Source organism: Carcharhinus amblyrhynchos, chromosome 31 (genome assembly GCF_965287045.1).
Source record: "Carcharhinus amblyrhynchos chromosome 31, sCarAmb.v2.hapA, whole genome shotgun sequence".
NCBI lineage: Eukaryota > Metazoa > Chordata > Chondrichthyes > Carcharhiniformes > Carcharhinidae > Carcharhinus > Carcharhinus amblyrhynchos.
This window is the reverse complement of record NC_137354.1, coordinates 9,307,013-9,322,250: the sequence shown is the minus strand read 5'-3', so window position 1 is coordinate 9,322,250 and position 15,238 is coordinate 9,307,013. Positions and strand designations below refer to the sequence as shown.

At 47.9% G+C, this 15,238-nt stretch overlaps 1 protein-coding gene across 1 annotated transcript in view; it reads right to left on the bottom strand.

The window, feature by feature from the left end:
* The window catches only part of LOC145360506 (2-hydroxyacylsphingosine 1-beta-galactosyltransferase-like), an 18,337-nt gene extending 6,980 nt beyond the window's left edge, over positions 1-11,357 (bottom strand). The window contains exon 1 of the mRNA XM_080215762.1: positions 10,527-11,357. Within this exon, the coding sequence (XP_080071888.1) occupies positions 10,527-11,357 (831 nt within the window). The remainder of the gene's footprint in view (positions 1-10,526) is intronic.
* Positions 11,358-15,238: the final 3,881 nt, after the last annotated feature.

Sequence of the window (15,238 nt, the reverse complement as noted above, 5' to 3'; positions counted from 1 at the left end):
CCCCCTCCCTCCCCTTTCCCCCCCTCCCTTTCCCCCCTCCCTCCCCTCCCCTCCCTCCCCCCCCTCCCTCCCCTCCCTCCCTTCCCCCCCTCCCTCCCCTCCCTCCCTTTCCCCCCTCCCCTCCCTTCCCCCCCTCCCTCCCCTCCCTCCCTTCCCCCCCTCCCTCCCCTCCCTCCCTTCCCCCCCCTCCCTCCCCCCCTCCCCCCCCTCCCTCCCCTTTCCCCCCCTCCCTCCCCTCCCTCCCCTCCCTCCCCTTCCCCCCCTCCCCCCCCTTTCCCCCCCTCCCTCCCTCCCCTTTCCCCCCTCCCTCCCCCCCTTTCCCCCCTCCCTCCCCCCCTTTCCCCCCTCCCTCCCCCCCTTTCCCCCCTCCCTCCCTCCCTCCCCTTTCCCCCCTCCCTCCCCCCCTTTCCCCCCTCCCCTGAGCACCATCCACCTGTTTCCAGTCCTGGTCGTCCTCGTAACTAAATCACTGATTAATCCATTTGATTTGATGCTTTCGGACTTTCCACTGAAGCAGCTGAAACACAGTCTAGACCCTGTCTAGAACTCTGGGCTGTGTTACCTGTCAGATGCTGTCCACCCAGCCACCCACTCAGAGCAGCCCCACTCCATCCAAATTACACAAGACACCCTTTCCACCCCATTAAAGCAGCACATGCTCCAGGAAGCATCACAATTTATACTGCAACTCTCCTGACAGTTGTGGGGGAGTTGGAATGTTTGATGCCCTTGGCTGCACACAGCTTTTCCACATTGTACCGGCAGTTTCGCCAGGACGCCTGGTTGTATTAAACACCATCCCACCCACAATAACCATTTTGCTGGCATTAATCTGCCGGTTCAGAGATCTCTGTCACATGGCCCCAATCACGTCTTCAGAGGTCTGACACATAGAACCCTAAAGTGCAGAAAGAGGCCCATTGAGTCTGCAGCAAACAATCACCACCCAGGCTCTACCCCCCTGTATCCCCCACATTATTATACCCACTACTCCCTCTAACCTCCGCTACCCTGGACACTAAGGGGCAGTTTCTTAGTATGGCCAATCAACCTAACCCACACATCTTTGGACTGTGGGAGGAAACCCACTCAGACACGAGAAGAATGTGAGAACTCCACACAGACAGTGACCCAAGCTGAGAATCAGAGAGGTGCAGAGTTAAAGCTTATTTATTAGTCACAAGTCATCTTACATTAACACTGCGATGAAGTTACTGTGAAAACCCCCTGCTTGCCACACTGTGGCGCCTGTTCGGGTACACTGAGGGAGAATTTGACATGACTAATCCACCCTAACCAACACGTCTTGCAAGAAAGCTACTGCTGCTTAGCAACCAGGAGTTACTCACCACCGGCATCGCAAAGAAGGCAGCAACATTCCATTTCCTTTATTTATTCGTATCACAAGTCAGCTTACAGTAACACTGCAGTGAAGTTACTGTGAAAATCCTCCAGTCACCACACTCCGGCACCTGTTCAGGTACACTGAGGGACAATTTAGCATAGCCAATGCACCTAACCTGCATGTCTTTCGGACTGTGGGAGGAAACCCACAGACACAGGGAGAATGTACAAACTCCATACAGACAGTGACCCAATCCAGGAATTTAACCCGGGTCCCTGCTGCTGTGAGGCAGCAGTGCTGACCACTGTGCCACCCCCCACTTTAGTGGTGCCAAGTGGTTTGCTGGTATTACACTACAGATTGCACAATATTATTTGCCCAGACGTCCTTTACGAGTCTCACGCTGTACAAGCGTAAACCACAGATCCTCGCTCTATACGTGCCCAACGACACAGATGTTCACTGCAACACTCTTGGGGACAGACTCTTTGGGACTTGTAGGAGGCGCACAGAAAATTTTCCATTTTGTATCTTCAACATTACACCATCATTCTAATTATCCACTCTCAGAGCTTTCCATCTATCACCGCTGTCTTCAAACTGCCTGGCTGCTCTCTGATATTGTCTAAAAAGGTGTGACTGACAAGCTGGGGGTGGGGTAGCATGTCGGAGGGAGTCACCGATTGAATCGAGTTGTTGAACGCTTTCTCTAGTCATTATACTGCAGCCCTGTCCCCGGTGAACAATAGCCCTGGGAGACAAACACAGCCTACCAGAGAGGAGCTTCTTCCTAACCCATACAATCAACTCAATCTCATCTGCACATCAACTAGCCCTCCCACCAGCAGCTGACTACCACCAGGAACGGCTGTCACTGACTTATTCTAGCAGCTGGTAATCCAAAACAATTCCCCTCACGAGCCCAAATCAGGAAGACAGAAACATAGAAGATAGGAGCAGAAGGCCATTCGGCCCTTCGAGCCTGCTCCGCCATTCATAGAGTCATAGAAGTTTACAGCATGGAAACAGGCCCTTCGGCCCAACTTGTCCATACCGCCCTTTTTTTAAAATCCCTACGCTAATTCCAATTGCTGGTGTTTGGCCCATATCCCTCTCTACCCATCTTGCCCCTGTAACTCTCAATGCTTTTTAAAATACAAAATTGTTCCAAACACTCACCACCCTCTGCATGAAAAAATTGCCCCTTGGGACACTTTTGTATCTCTTCCCTTTCACCTAAAACCTATGCCCTCAAGTTTTAGACTCCCCTACCTTTGGGAAGAAATCGGAGCAATATCTTTTTTCATAGTCCAAAGATGTGCGGGTTAGGTTGATTGGCCGTGCTAAATTGACCCTAGTGTCAGAGGGATTAGCAGGGTGGGGTTACGGGGAAAGGGCCTGGGTGGGATTGGGGTTGGTGCAGACTTGATGGGCTGAATGGCCTCCTTCTTCACTACAGGGATTCTATGAGTCTACTACTACCTCTGGCAGCTCATTCCAGATACTCACCAACCTCAGTGAAAAAATTACCCCCCTGAATCCTTTTGTATCTCTCTTTCTCACCTTCAACCAATCTAGACTCCCCTACCTTTGGGCTTTAGTGATCTGACCTCATCATTGTCCCAACAAATGTCCTGGGACAATGAGCACACCGCACAGAGCGGTAACCTTATAAAAATGTAGCTGAGCTGTTGAGAGCTTCTGGACGGCAAATGGAAAAATTGGAATCATATTGCCCTGTAACTTATTTACAAATCCAATCACTCAGCACAATTAAAATCACAGTCAAATCAATTTCGAGTGTGGCTTCAGTCTAACGATGAGTACAAGGCTGCTTCAATATATCTCAATTATATTTTGTAAATTGCCACTCATCTCAGCATATCTGACCCAGGTACCACCTGGAACACATACAAACTCAACAACGCCATCCTTTGCTGTTATTGCTGTTTAATCTCAGTGAGCCACTTGATTTTTTTTGGTTTACTTTATTCCAACCAATCAAGTCAAATTAAAGCCAATTCAGAGTCCCAACAAGTTGGGACATTCCTGATCCAAGCTGACAAGACAGGGCTCTCACTTCCTGTCTTGGGCTTGTCCTACATGATCCAAGCTGATTGGAGTAGACGTAGCTGCTCCTCCAAGGCTTGATCTCATTTGCATCTTAGCCAAAAGGCCGAGATGCTGCTTTAAAAAATTGCTTCAAATGAAGCTGAAATGTGTACAAATGAGCAAATCTCACACCAAAAGTGCCAGGGGGAGAAAAATAACATTAGCCCACTTTCTAATTTGTGTGGTCCTCTTCTGCGTGGACCTTTTAGACACTTGAATCCATACATCAGTCCCCCTCGAGTACATTCCTGTCACTGCACTGAGTGCCTGGGTTACAGAAGCAGTTGGCTTCCACACATACAGTCGCGTTCTGGGCTGGGTAAACAGTACCAGTGTGTTGGCTCGTTGGCATGGCAACTGCAATTTACATACATACAGTTGACTAAAATTTTTTTTTTAAGTGTGTAAATTCAGAGAACCGTAAAAAAAATGATATTTCTTTGGGCAGCGCAGTGGTTCGCACTGCTGCCTCACAGCACCAGGGACCTGGGTTTGATTCCCAGCTCGGGTCACTCTGTGCGGAGTCTGCACATTCTCCCAGTGTCTGCATGGGTTCCCTCCAGTTCCCTCCCACAGACCGAAAGACGTGCTGGAATGATGCATTAGCCGTGGTAAATTCTCCCTCACTGTACCCAAACAGATGGAGTTTAGCACCTAGGGGATTTTCACAGTAACGTCACTGCAGTGTTAATCTAAGCTACTTGTGACACTAATAAATCAACTTGAAACTACACCAACTTGTGCTTATATTGTGCTTTTAACATAATGGATCATCTCACGGTATGTCACAGGTGCATTGCAAAGCCAAAGTTGACACCTCGGATGTTAGTTCTAATGATCAAAACCCCAGCCAGTCTTAAGGAGTGTCTTAAAGCAGGAATGCCAAGCAGAGAGAGAATTCCTTAGCTTGGGGACCAAGTAACTGAAGGTATGGTCACTGTTGGTGGAGTTTAAAATTGGGCTTTGCTCAAGAAATCAGTGTGAGATGAGCGCAGACACTTAAACAAGGGTTGAGGGAAGAGACCAGAGATAGGAAGTGATAGAGATAGGGTGAGAAAATGCAGCAATTTGAGAACAGTGGTGAGAATTTTCAAAATCGAAGCGTTGCTAACAAGGATGCAGTTTGGGTCTGAGAGCACAGGGATGCTCAGGAATAAGCAAGTGAGAGTAAGGGCTACAAGATGTGGATAACCACAAGTTGACGGAAGATCAAGCGGGAATGATTTCTTCATCATTAAAAGTTGGATGGGCTCAAAAAATCCAAGCATTGTAAAGAGGTTGGGAGCGTTAGCAAAGGTTTCCTTCTCTGGGTCTACTTTAATGATCTTGATGCTGTGTGTGTGTGTGAGCGGGCAGTGTTAATCAGCTGTGATCATTGTATTAATTACATAACCTTGCAACATTTTCCCAAGCTGGTTTTGTGTGCCAGACCTCATCCCCGTGATCTGGGTTTGTCAGCCACTGATGAAGGAGCAGCATTCCAAAAACTTGCAATACCAAATAAACCTGTTGGACTTTAACCTGGTATTCTTACTGGACTTCATACCAACACTGACATCCAGCTCAAGCATTCCTTCCACATTCCAATACAATGCAGGGAATCCCCTGTCCCAACTTGTATGTCCGCCAGCCAAAAAAGCAGCCGCACCACTGGAGAACACAGTTATTGGGGTCGACGCTAGCAGTCGTCCCAAAACAACTCCGGACCCCATTTCAACAACAGCTCACGGCCACAGGGAATCCCATTTTCCCAGAGTCCCGTTTTATTTCTCTCGTGATGAGTGGAAACAATCCATCATCATTTACCCTTTTATAAACCTAATCCCAAAAGCCTCTTCTGGGTTACCTACTCAATTCCAGAGGCAGAAGTCCAAACTTCTCCAGACACTGAGTGAATCAAGGCTGTAATTTGCTTTTGCTTCTCCTTTTCTAAATCTTCCCCCGTCCCATCCATTCCCACCCCTCCCCCACCATCTTCATTTTAGCTTCTCTGGCTTCCCTTTATTCTCTCTACAGGCTGCCATTAGCAGCCTTTCCCCTGGTTTTGGTGGCTGTGACTCATCTTTCATTCCCTCCCTCTGCAGTATAAATATCTCCCCCTTTATCTGCCTTTTAGCGTTGACTAAAGGGTCATCTGGACTCAAAACGTCAGCTCTTTTCTCTCCTTACAGATGCTGCCAGACCTGCTGAGATTTTCCAGCGTTTTCTCTTTTGGATTCAGATTCCAACATTCGCAATAGTTTTATTTAAGGCTGTATCTTGTTATTTTTATGGTCTATGAATGGCACCCACCGTGACTGGTGACCTGAAGCTTTGTTTAGCGTTTGTTTGTTTGCTGTGTATCATTATTGAGCCAAAGATTCTATTTTTAAAGTCACCCGTCAACCATGTTGAGAAAAAAAGATAACTCACGCCCAGGTGGTTGACAGGACCCTCACCTGTGTCTGCTGCATTTCTTGTACTTATGTTGTCATTCCATATCCCAGAACCTGGTCCACTCTTCAACAACCCCCAACACCCCATCCCCTTCCTATTGCACCTCTCCAGGCAAATGCAGTGGCCCTTCTCCCTCCTCTCTCCTTTCCCTTCCCTTCATCGAAGGCTCCTGAAGTGATATACTTGCATTTCTTTCAATCCAGTCCACTGCACTCGCTGCTCACAATGTCGTCCCCTCTACACCTGGAGAAACTAAACGCAGATTTGGTGACAGGTTTATGGAAAAGCTCATTCAGGCCACGAGCTGTTCCCTACGCCCCCCCCCCAGTCCCCTTTGGCCTCTTCGGTTCTTCAAACCCTCTCTTCTTCCACTTTATCACAGGGCTCTTTTTGTCCTTGTCCCACCTCTTGTTCAAAAGCCATTACTGTAAGTCTAATGTTGACCCACTGTTGTTTTACTCTAATACCACTGATGAAGTAGTTACTAATATATCCCTTCCTCTTCCTTTCCCCACTCTCCTCCTTAAAATGCCGAAGTCCCTCTTCCCCACTCAGCTCCTGTTTCCACCCTCCGTCCTTACTTTGGAACTCCCTGGGTGTTGGTTGCCACCATTGCTGTTCTTCTCCCCTTTCTTGCTCTAAGGTGAATCCCTGAGACTTCAGTTGCCACCTGCACTGACCAACCTCTGCCACCAGATGGGGCACAATCAATCCAGAACAAAGTGGGAACAATTTGATTTATTACCTTTACCCGATATTGTATTTCTTTTTTAAATTTAGGAATGTACAGAATTTCAAATTGTAATGTAAGGGCAGCACAGTGACACAATGTTTAGCACTGCTGCCTCAGGGACCCGGGTTCGATTCCAGCATGGGTGACTGTCTATGCGGAGTCTGTGTGTTCTCACCGTGTCTGCGTGGGTTTCCTCCGGGTGCTCCAGTTTCCTCCCACAGTCCAAAGATGTGCAGGTTAGGTGCATTGGCCAAGCTAAATTGCCCCTTAGTGTCAAAGGGATTAGCAGGGTAAATACAGAGGGTTATGGGGATGGGGCCTGGATGGGATTGTTGTCCGTGCAGATTTGATGGACCGAATGGCCTTTCTGCACCGTAAGGTTCTATGATTTATTAGTTTTCTCTCTGCTGAGAAAGGTCCTAAAGTACCCCTGACTATACTTCCTGTATTTGGCAGCACAGTGGTTAGCACTGCTGCCTCACAGCACCAGGGATCCGGATTCGATTCCCGGCTTGGGTCACTGTCTGTGTGGAGACTGCATGTTCTCCCTGTGTCTGTGTGGGTTTCCTCCAGGTGCTCCAACTTTCGTCCCACCGTCCAAAGATGTGCGGGTTAGGGTGCATTGACTCGAACAGGCGCCACAGTGTGATGACTGGGGGATTTTCTCAGTAACTTCTTTGCAGTGTTAATGTTAGCCTACTTGAGACACCAATCAGTAAACTTCAAAAGTAGATTCTATTTTACGTTGCAAACTAATTTAGGAATTAGCACAAAAATGTCAGCACAAACCCAACTCAGAACTTAACAGATTCACTCAAAGTTGTTTCGCATTGTTACAATTTTTAGGGACACAACTATCACTCGTACAACTCTAACTTTCCCAGTTCCGAAGAAGCATTAACTCTGTTTATCCATAGAACAGAATCCCAACAGTGCAGAAGGGGGCCATTCGGCCCATCGAGTCTGCACCAACCACAATCCCACCCAGGCCCTATCCCCGTAACCCCATATAAGCTAATCCCCTGACACCGAGGGGCAATTTAGCAAGGCCAATCCACCTAACCTGCATATCTTTGGACTGTGGGAGGAAACTGGAGCACCCGAGGCAACACACGCAGATACAGGGAGAACGTGCAAACTCCATACAGTCACCCGAGGCCGGAATTGAACCTGGGTCCCTGGCGCTGTGAGGCAGCAGCGCTAACCACTGTGCCACCGTGCCACCCACAGAAACAGCCCAGCCTGCTTTCTATTGTCTTTACTGCCATCCAATCTTTCACAATCCAGTACTGCGAGACAGGCAAAATACTGCGGATGCTGGAACGTGAAACAGAAACAGATCTGCTGAGATTTTCCAGCATTTTGACAGCGTCTATGGGGAGAGAATGGAGCCAACATTTCAACTCTGGATGACCCTTTGTCAGAGCTCTGATGAAATGCTGGCTCTATTCTCTCTCCGCTGATGCTGTCAGACCTGCTGAGATTTTCCAGCATTTTCTGCTTTTGTTGTCCTGCGTTACCAAGGCCCCTCTAATGTAATCATTTTTCACATTGTACAAACTGATGGAACATTCAGACTGCTCGTGGATCCAGTAAACAGGAGTGTCATCAGTGCACACCCCTTGTAAACACCACCTGCCTCTTTTTTGTGTCTACGCTCTCATGCAATGCTGCTTTTCCAACACTCCATGCACCTTCACTTTCCTGCTTTAGAATCTGGCAACTTGGGCTTGGGAGAGTTGGCTGGAGTTTGTGAACACGTCAAGCTTCGGAGTACCTATTCTTGTGAGGAACCTCAAGAATTGAATCTCAGACGCACCTTCTCCAGAGTCAAGAGTCCTAGGCTCACCGCAAGACCTGACGTACAGCTGTAACGTCAAGTTCAACAACTTTAGTTGTGAACTAACTTTCCCATTTTGTCATGAACATTCTGTGACCATTTAAAACATAAGAACTAGGAGCAGGAGTAGGCCATCTGGCCCCTCAAGCCTGCTCTGCCATTCAATAAGATCATGGCTGATCTTTTTGTGGACTCAGCCCCACTTACCCACCTGCTCATCATAACCCTTAATTCCTTTATTGTTCAAAAATCTATCTATACTTGCCTTAAAACATTCAATGAGGTAGCCTCAACTGCTTCACTGGGCAGGGAATTCCACAGATTCACAACCCTTTGTGTGAAGAAGTTCCTCCTTGACTCAGTCCTAAATCTGTGCTCCCTTATTTTGAGGCTATGCCTCCTAGTTCTAGTTTCACCCACCAGTGGAAACAACCTCCCTGCTTCTACTTTATCTGTTCCCTTCATAATCTGATATGTTTCTATAAGATCTCCCCTCATTCTTCTGAATTCCAATGAGTATAGCCCCAGTCTACTCAGTCTCTCCTCATAAGCCAATCCTCTCAACTCCAGAACCAACTGAGTAACTCTCTTCTACACCCCTTCCAGTGCCAGTATATCCTTTCTCAAGTAAGGAGACCAAAACTGTACACCAGTACTCCAGGTGTGGCCTCACCAGCACCTTTACACCTTCTTGATGCATCTTTTGTCTCTTTTCCCACCATCACTTTTTTTTTTTGCTATTTAATCACTCTCATCCACTTACCCTCCCACCCAACACTTTTTCCCTGACTCTGTAGTTGCTCTGAAGCTGTATTATCTCCCAATATTTATTAGTCCACAATTACGTTTCCATTAACACTGCAATGAAGTTACTGTGAAAATCCCCTCGTCACCACACTCCGGCGCCTGTTCAGGTACACTGAGGGAGAATGTAGCACGGCCAATGCACCCTAACCAGCACGTCTTTCAGATTGTGGGAGGAAACTGGAGCATTCAGAGGAGACCCACGCAGACACGGGGAGGCTCCGCACAGACAATGACCCAAGCCAGGAATCGAACCTGGGACCCTGATGCTGCGGGGCAGCAGTGCTAAGCGCTGTGCCACTGTGCCGCCCAGGACACATCCATCAATCTCAAACACTATCTCTCTGACCTGCTGAAAGTTTCCGACATTAGGCCACGTTTGTTTTCTGTTCGTTTTCCCACTGGGGAGTTGGTTAGCTCAGCTGGCAGGATAGGAACCCAGGAATTAGGAGCAGAATTCAGCCCTTCGAGCTCGCTCCGCCATTCAATCAGATCATGGCTGATCTCTCCCTGGTCTCAAATCCACCTCCCCAGATTCCCTTAGCCCTTTTTTTAATTAGAAAATATATCTACCTCCTTCTTGAAACCACTCAATGATTCAGACTCCACCACGCAAGGGGGCAGCGAGTTCCACAAATTCACCCCCCCTCTGAGTTCCTCCTCATCTCAGTGTTAAATCTACTGCCTCTCAACCTATGGTTGGGGGCTTCGGTTCCTGGAGCGGCTGAGGTGATTCACAAAGGCCCCGCCTGCTGAAACTTCACCTGAAGGAGTGGTGACACTCAGGTTCATTCACCACCCGTCAGCTCTCTCCCTCAAAGGGCAGGGCAGCCCATGGTCATCTGGGCGACTTTACTTTTTCTACTAAATTGCTTTCAACCCTTGGCAGCATCCGTAAGCAGAGAGAAAAGGGCTGACGTTTCGAGTCCAGATGACCCTTTTGTCGAAGCTGAGATGAGAAGGAGATTTGACAAAGGGTCATCTGGATTTGAAACATCAGCCCTTTTCTCTCCTCACAGATGCTGCCAGACCCGCTGAGATTTTCCAGCATTTTGGATTCCACTCCCAGCATCTGCAGTAATTTGCTTTTATCCAGTGTTCTCAACCCTTCCCTGGTCTGGTTTCTCCAGGCTCCCCAATCCCATTTGTACTCCTTGAAGATTTACTTGAAGCAGTTTAACCCCCTTAGCAATTGGATTCAATGGTTTCTGACGTCAATCACAAGAAGGCTACTTCTGGCTAAAAGGCGGACTTACCTCTGGCAGTGGGTTTGCGCGTCTGGTGAGGATCCCTCCCACAAAAACAATGCTCGGTAGACTCGGCCTGGGAAATTCCAGCGCCACATCCGTGCAGAGCAGAAACATGCTGGAACCCTGGACTACCTCCAACGTGGATCTGTGGGCCCTCGCGCTGTGTTTCGCCAGAATTGCATCATACTTTGGAAGGATGGCACACCTGGTGCCTATCCTGCTGACAACGTAGATCAAAGTGTTCCAAGCGCGCTCCCAGAAACTCATCCGGTCAGTCATCAAGGAGTTAAATTCCGGAACGTACGAGACTGGGGAAGGAGCGCCGAGCTCTGCCGGGAACCACAGCCCGGTGGAGAACGTGACGTGTTTGACGCCCAGGATTTCGGCAAATACGTAGCCACACATTTCATTGGGGTCGACCAGAAGCAGGTCAAAGTTCTCTCCCCTCAGCCGCTCCTCCAGGTCTCGGTTGCCCACCATCTGATCGCAGTTGGCGGCGTAGCTGTCCAAAATCCCAAAGAGCTCCAGCGCCGTCAACCTCCCCGAGAAGATGTTCTTCATCCTCTCCTGCAGGAAGTCGTCGGCCGTCTGGCTGGTGAACATGCCGGGATAGCGCTGGAACCTGTAGTGAGGAGATTCCGCAATCTCCCGGCCTTCCGATGCCACGAAGACCACCTCGTGTCCCTGCTCGTGTAACGCCTTTGCCAGCGTTTTAAAGATCTGCAAGTGGCTCTCGAACATGATTGGTGGGATTACCATTATCTTGGCCGCCATGGACGATTTCCAGATGGCCGAAGTCAGTATGAAGAGCGGAAGGGCGAGGAACAATAGTTTCATCCTGAGAACAAGGAAACGAAGACCTTATGTCACTGCAGACTTATTCTAGTACAAATATCCAACACTAATTTGACATTGAATCGAATATATATTAATGCAGAATGTGCTTACACCTTGCAAGCATTAACTCTATCAGATTGAACGGACTATTAATGCTAAATAATAGATCCATCTGACCTACACATCTTGGGACACCATGTGGCAATTTACCATAGAATCCCTACAGTGCGGAAGGAGGCCACTTGGCCCATCAAGTCCACACCTAGCACAATCCCATCCAGGCCCTATCCCCATAACTCCATGTATTTATCCTAGCTAGTCCCCTTGACACTAAAGGGTATTTTTAGCATGGCCAATCCATCTAGCCCGCACACCTTTGGACTGTGGGAGGAAACTGGAGCACCCGACCCACGCAGACACAGGGAGAACGTGCAATCTCCACACAGACAGTGATCCAAGCCGGGAATCGAGTCCGGGTCCCTGGCGCAGTGAACCAGCTGTGCTAACCACTGTGCCACCCCCATGGCCAATCCGCTTAAACTTGCACATCTTTGGACTGTGGGTGGAGACTGGAAAACCTAGAGGAAACCCCCGCAGACATGAGGTTTCGCCCAGGGCCAGAATTTGAATCCGGGTCCCTAGCGCTGTCAGGCAGCAATGCTGACCACTAGAGACAGCAAATGTTGGAAAAGTTCAGCAGGGTCTGGCAGAACCTGTGGAGAGAGAAATAGTTAATGTTTCAAGTCTCCTTCAGGGCTTACATGAAACTTGTGGTCCCATATCAATTTGGCCTAATTATCTTCTGTATTGGCCAAGCAAGCTATGCAGTTGTACAGAAACCACCAAATTGTGAATTGGAGAAGCTTTTCCACCAATGCCTTTTCAGTGTCAGTCTTGCCACAGATTCCCACAAATGAATTAAAGAGAGGCACAACTGCTCAAGGGAAGTTTTGTATTTGGGAAATAAGCAAAGCAAACCAATAATGCCTTTGATATCATTTGCTTTTCGCGCCACACTCCAAGGACAGAGAGATAGGAGTTAAAGTGCCGGCAACCCCTCCCAGGGAGGGCACTAGCCAACAGGCCTCACATTGTGTGTAGGTGTGAGCCCGAGCGTTATTACTGACTGTCCTCAAACCCTACTTGCAAAGCAACCATTAGCTGGCTCACACTGGAAGAACTCATTACAGCACAAGCTCAAGGTGAAGGAACAGACAGGGGAACATTTCAAAATGAAATCAGGAGCATCACAACTCATCAGGCTGTGGAAATCCCGGGCTGACGGAACAAACCTTCAAACACACGACACGCTTGCCTTCGTCAGTCAGGGCGTTGAGTGTAAAAATTGGCAGGTCATGCTGCAGCTGTACAGAACTTTAGTTCGGCCTCATTTAGAATATTGTGTAAAGTTCTGGTCGTCACATTATCAGAAGGATGTGGATGCTTTGGAGAGGGTACAGAAGGGGTTTGCCAGGATGTTGCACGGTCTGGAGGGTACTGGCTACGAGGAGAGGTTGGATAACCTTGGTTTGTTTCTCACCGGTGTGACGGAGATTGAGGGGTGACTTGATAGAGATCTGTAAGATTATGAGGGGCATAGAGAGAGTGGATAGTCAGACACTCTTTCCTAGGATAGAAAAGTTACGTACCAGAGGACATAGGTTTAAGGTGCGTGGGGAAAAGTTCAGAGGAGTTTTTTTTGGCAAAAAGGGTAATGAATATCTGGAACGTGCTGCTGGAGGAACAAGTACAATACCGGCATTTAAGGGGCATCTATACCAATAGATGAATAGGATGGGAATGGAAGGATATGGACTCTGTACTGTTTTAGTTGGACAGGTATCTTGATTGGCACGGGCTTGGAGGGCCAAAGGGCCTGTTCCTGTGCTGTACTGTTCTTTGTCCTCAAAATTCCAACATTATCTTATCTTGTTACCTCCATCCAACATTTTGTGGATGGTTCCGGTACTACCTGACACAGGTGTACCCAGTTTTAAATCAGCCGGATTATAAATGTTTTGGTGCAAGTCAGACTTTGCACAAAGCCTTGGTATACTGAGCTGAGAGTGTACACTGGAATACAAGACATATATACATCACAGAATACACTCCCATTGCAGGGTGGAATAGAATTGGGGCAGAATCCTTTGACTTGATTTATTATTGTCACGTGTATTAGTATACAGTGAAAAGCATTGTTTTTTGTGTGCTGTACAGACAGAGCATACTGTATATAGAGAAGGAGAGGATGGAGAATGTAGTGTCACAGTCATAGCTAGGAAAGATCAATTTAGTGCGAGGTAGATCCATTCAAAAGGCTGATGGCATCAGGGAAGAAGCTGTTCTTGAATTGGTTGGTACGCGTCCTCAGACTTTTGTGTCCTTTTCCCAACGGAAGAAGGTGGAAGAGTGTGTGTCTGGGGTGGGTGGGGTCCTTAATTATGCTGGCTGCTTTACTGAGGCACGGGGCACTCTTCAGAGCCAGTGACCCAGTGCACTCCACTAAGTGAGGAAACATGACTTTGCTTACACCTCAACGATTAAAAGGAAGGCAACAATGGTGTTATGGTGTTGTCACTGGATGAGTAATCCAGAGACCCAGGCTAATGCTCTGGGGACCTGGGTTCAAACCCCACCACAGCAGACAGCAAAATCTGAATTCAGTAAAAATCTGGAATTAATGACACAATTGATTCAACAACACAAACAGAAAACACTTGAAAATCTGGGTCCTTAGGAAGCCTTCTGTCCACTCAGATCAAGGGCAATAATTGGCCCTTAAAGGTCACATGCCATAATAATGTTTTAAAAATTTACAGAAGTAATTGGATAATTCTAAAAGCAGCATCAAACACAACACCACAGAAGATAGGTTCAAGACAACACATAACTGCAGACAGCTATGTGACACCTGCTTTAGGTTCCACCCTTGGAGAAATTGCCAAGAACTAGGCCATGAACAAAGAACAAAGAAAATTACAGCACAGGAACAGGCCCTCCAGCCCTCCAGGCCTGCACCGACCATGCTGCCCTCTGAACTAAACCCCTTACCCTTCCAGGGACCATATCCCTCTATTCCCATCTTATCCATGTATTTGTCAAGATGCCCCTTAACAGTCACTATCGAGATTTCAATCTACATATTGATTGGTCGACCCATGTTGGACGCAGTGGACTCGAGGAGGAGTTCTTGGAATGCTGCCGGGATAGTTTCCTCGAACAGTGTGCGTTGGAGCTGATGAGGGAGCGAGATATCATGGATCTGGTGTTATGTAATGAGGTGGGTAGAATTAGGGACCTTGCGGTGAAGGATCCTCTTGGGGAGAGTGATCATTGTATGGTGGAGTTTCTGGTGCAGATGGAGGAGGAGAAAGTGGGTTCCCGGACACGCGTCCTTTGTTTGAACAGAGGGGAGTACGGTAGGATGAGAGAAGAATTGGCGAATGTGGACTGGGGGAGCGCGTTGGAAGGTAGGTCTGCTGAGGAGCAGTGGAGGATCTTTAAGGAGATCTTTCTTGGTGCTCAGCAGAAATTTATTCCGATGGTTAAAAAGGACCGTAGGAGGAGAGGTAATAAGCCGTGGATAATGAAGGAGGTGAAGGAAAGTGTTAAATTGAAAGCGGAGGCGTTTAGAGTAGCTAAGAGTAGTGGGCGAGAAGAGGATTGGGAGAGGTTTAAATGTCAACAAAGATTGACAAAGAAGTTGATAAAGAAGGGTAGGAGAAACTATGAAGCTGGGCTAGCACTTAATATAAAAAAGGATAGCAAGAGTTTTTATAAATATATAAAAAGGAAGAGGCTGGCTAGGGTGAACGTTGGACCCTTAGAGGATGAGAGGGGGGACTTAGTGGTAGGGGATGGGGAAATGGCTGAGGTCTTGA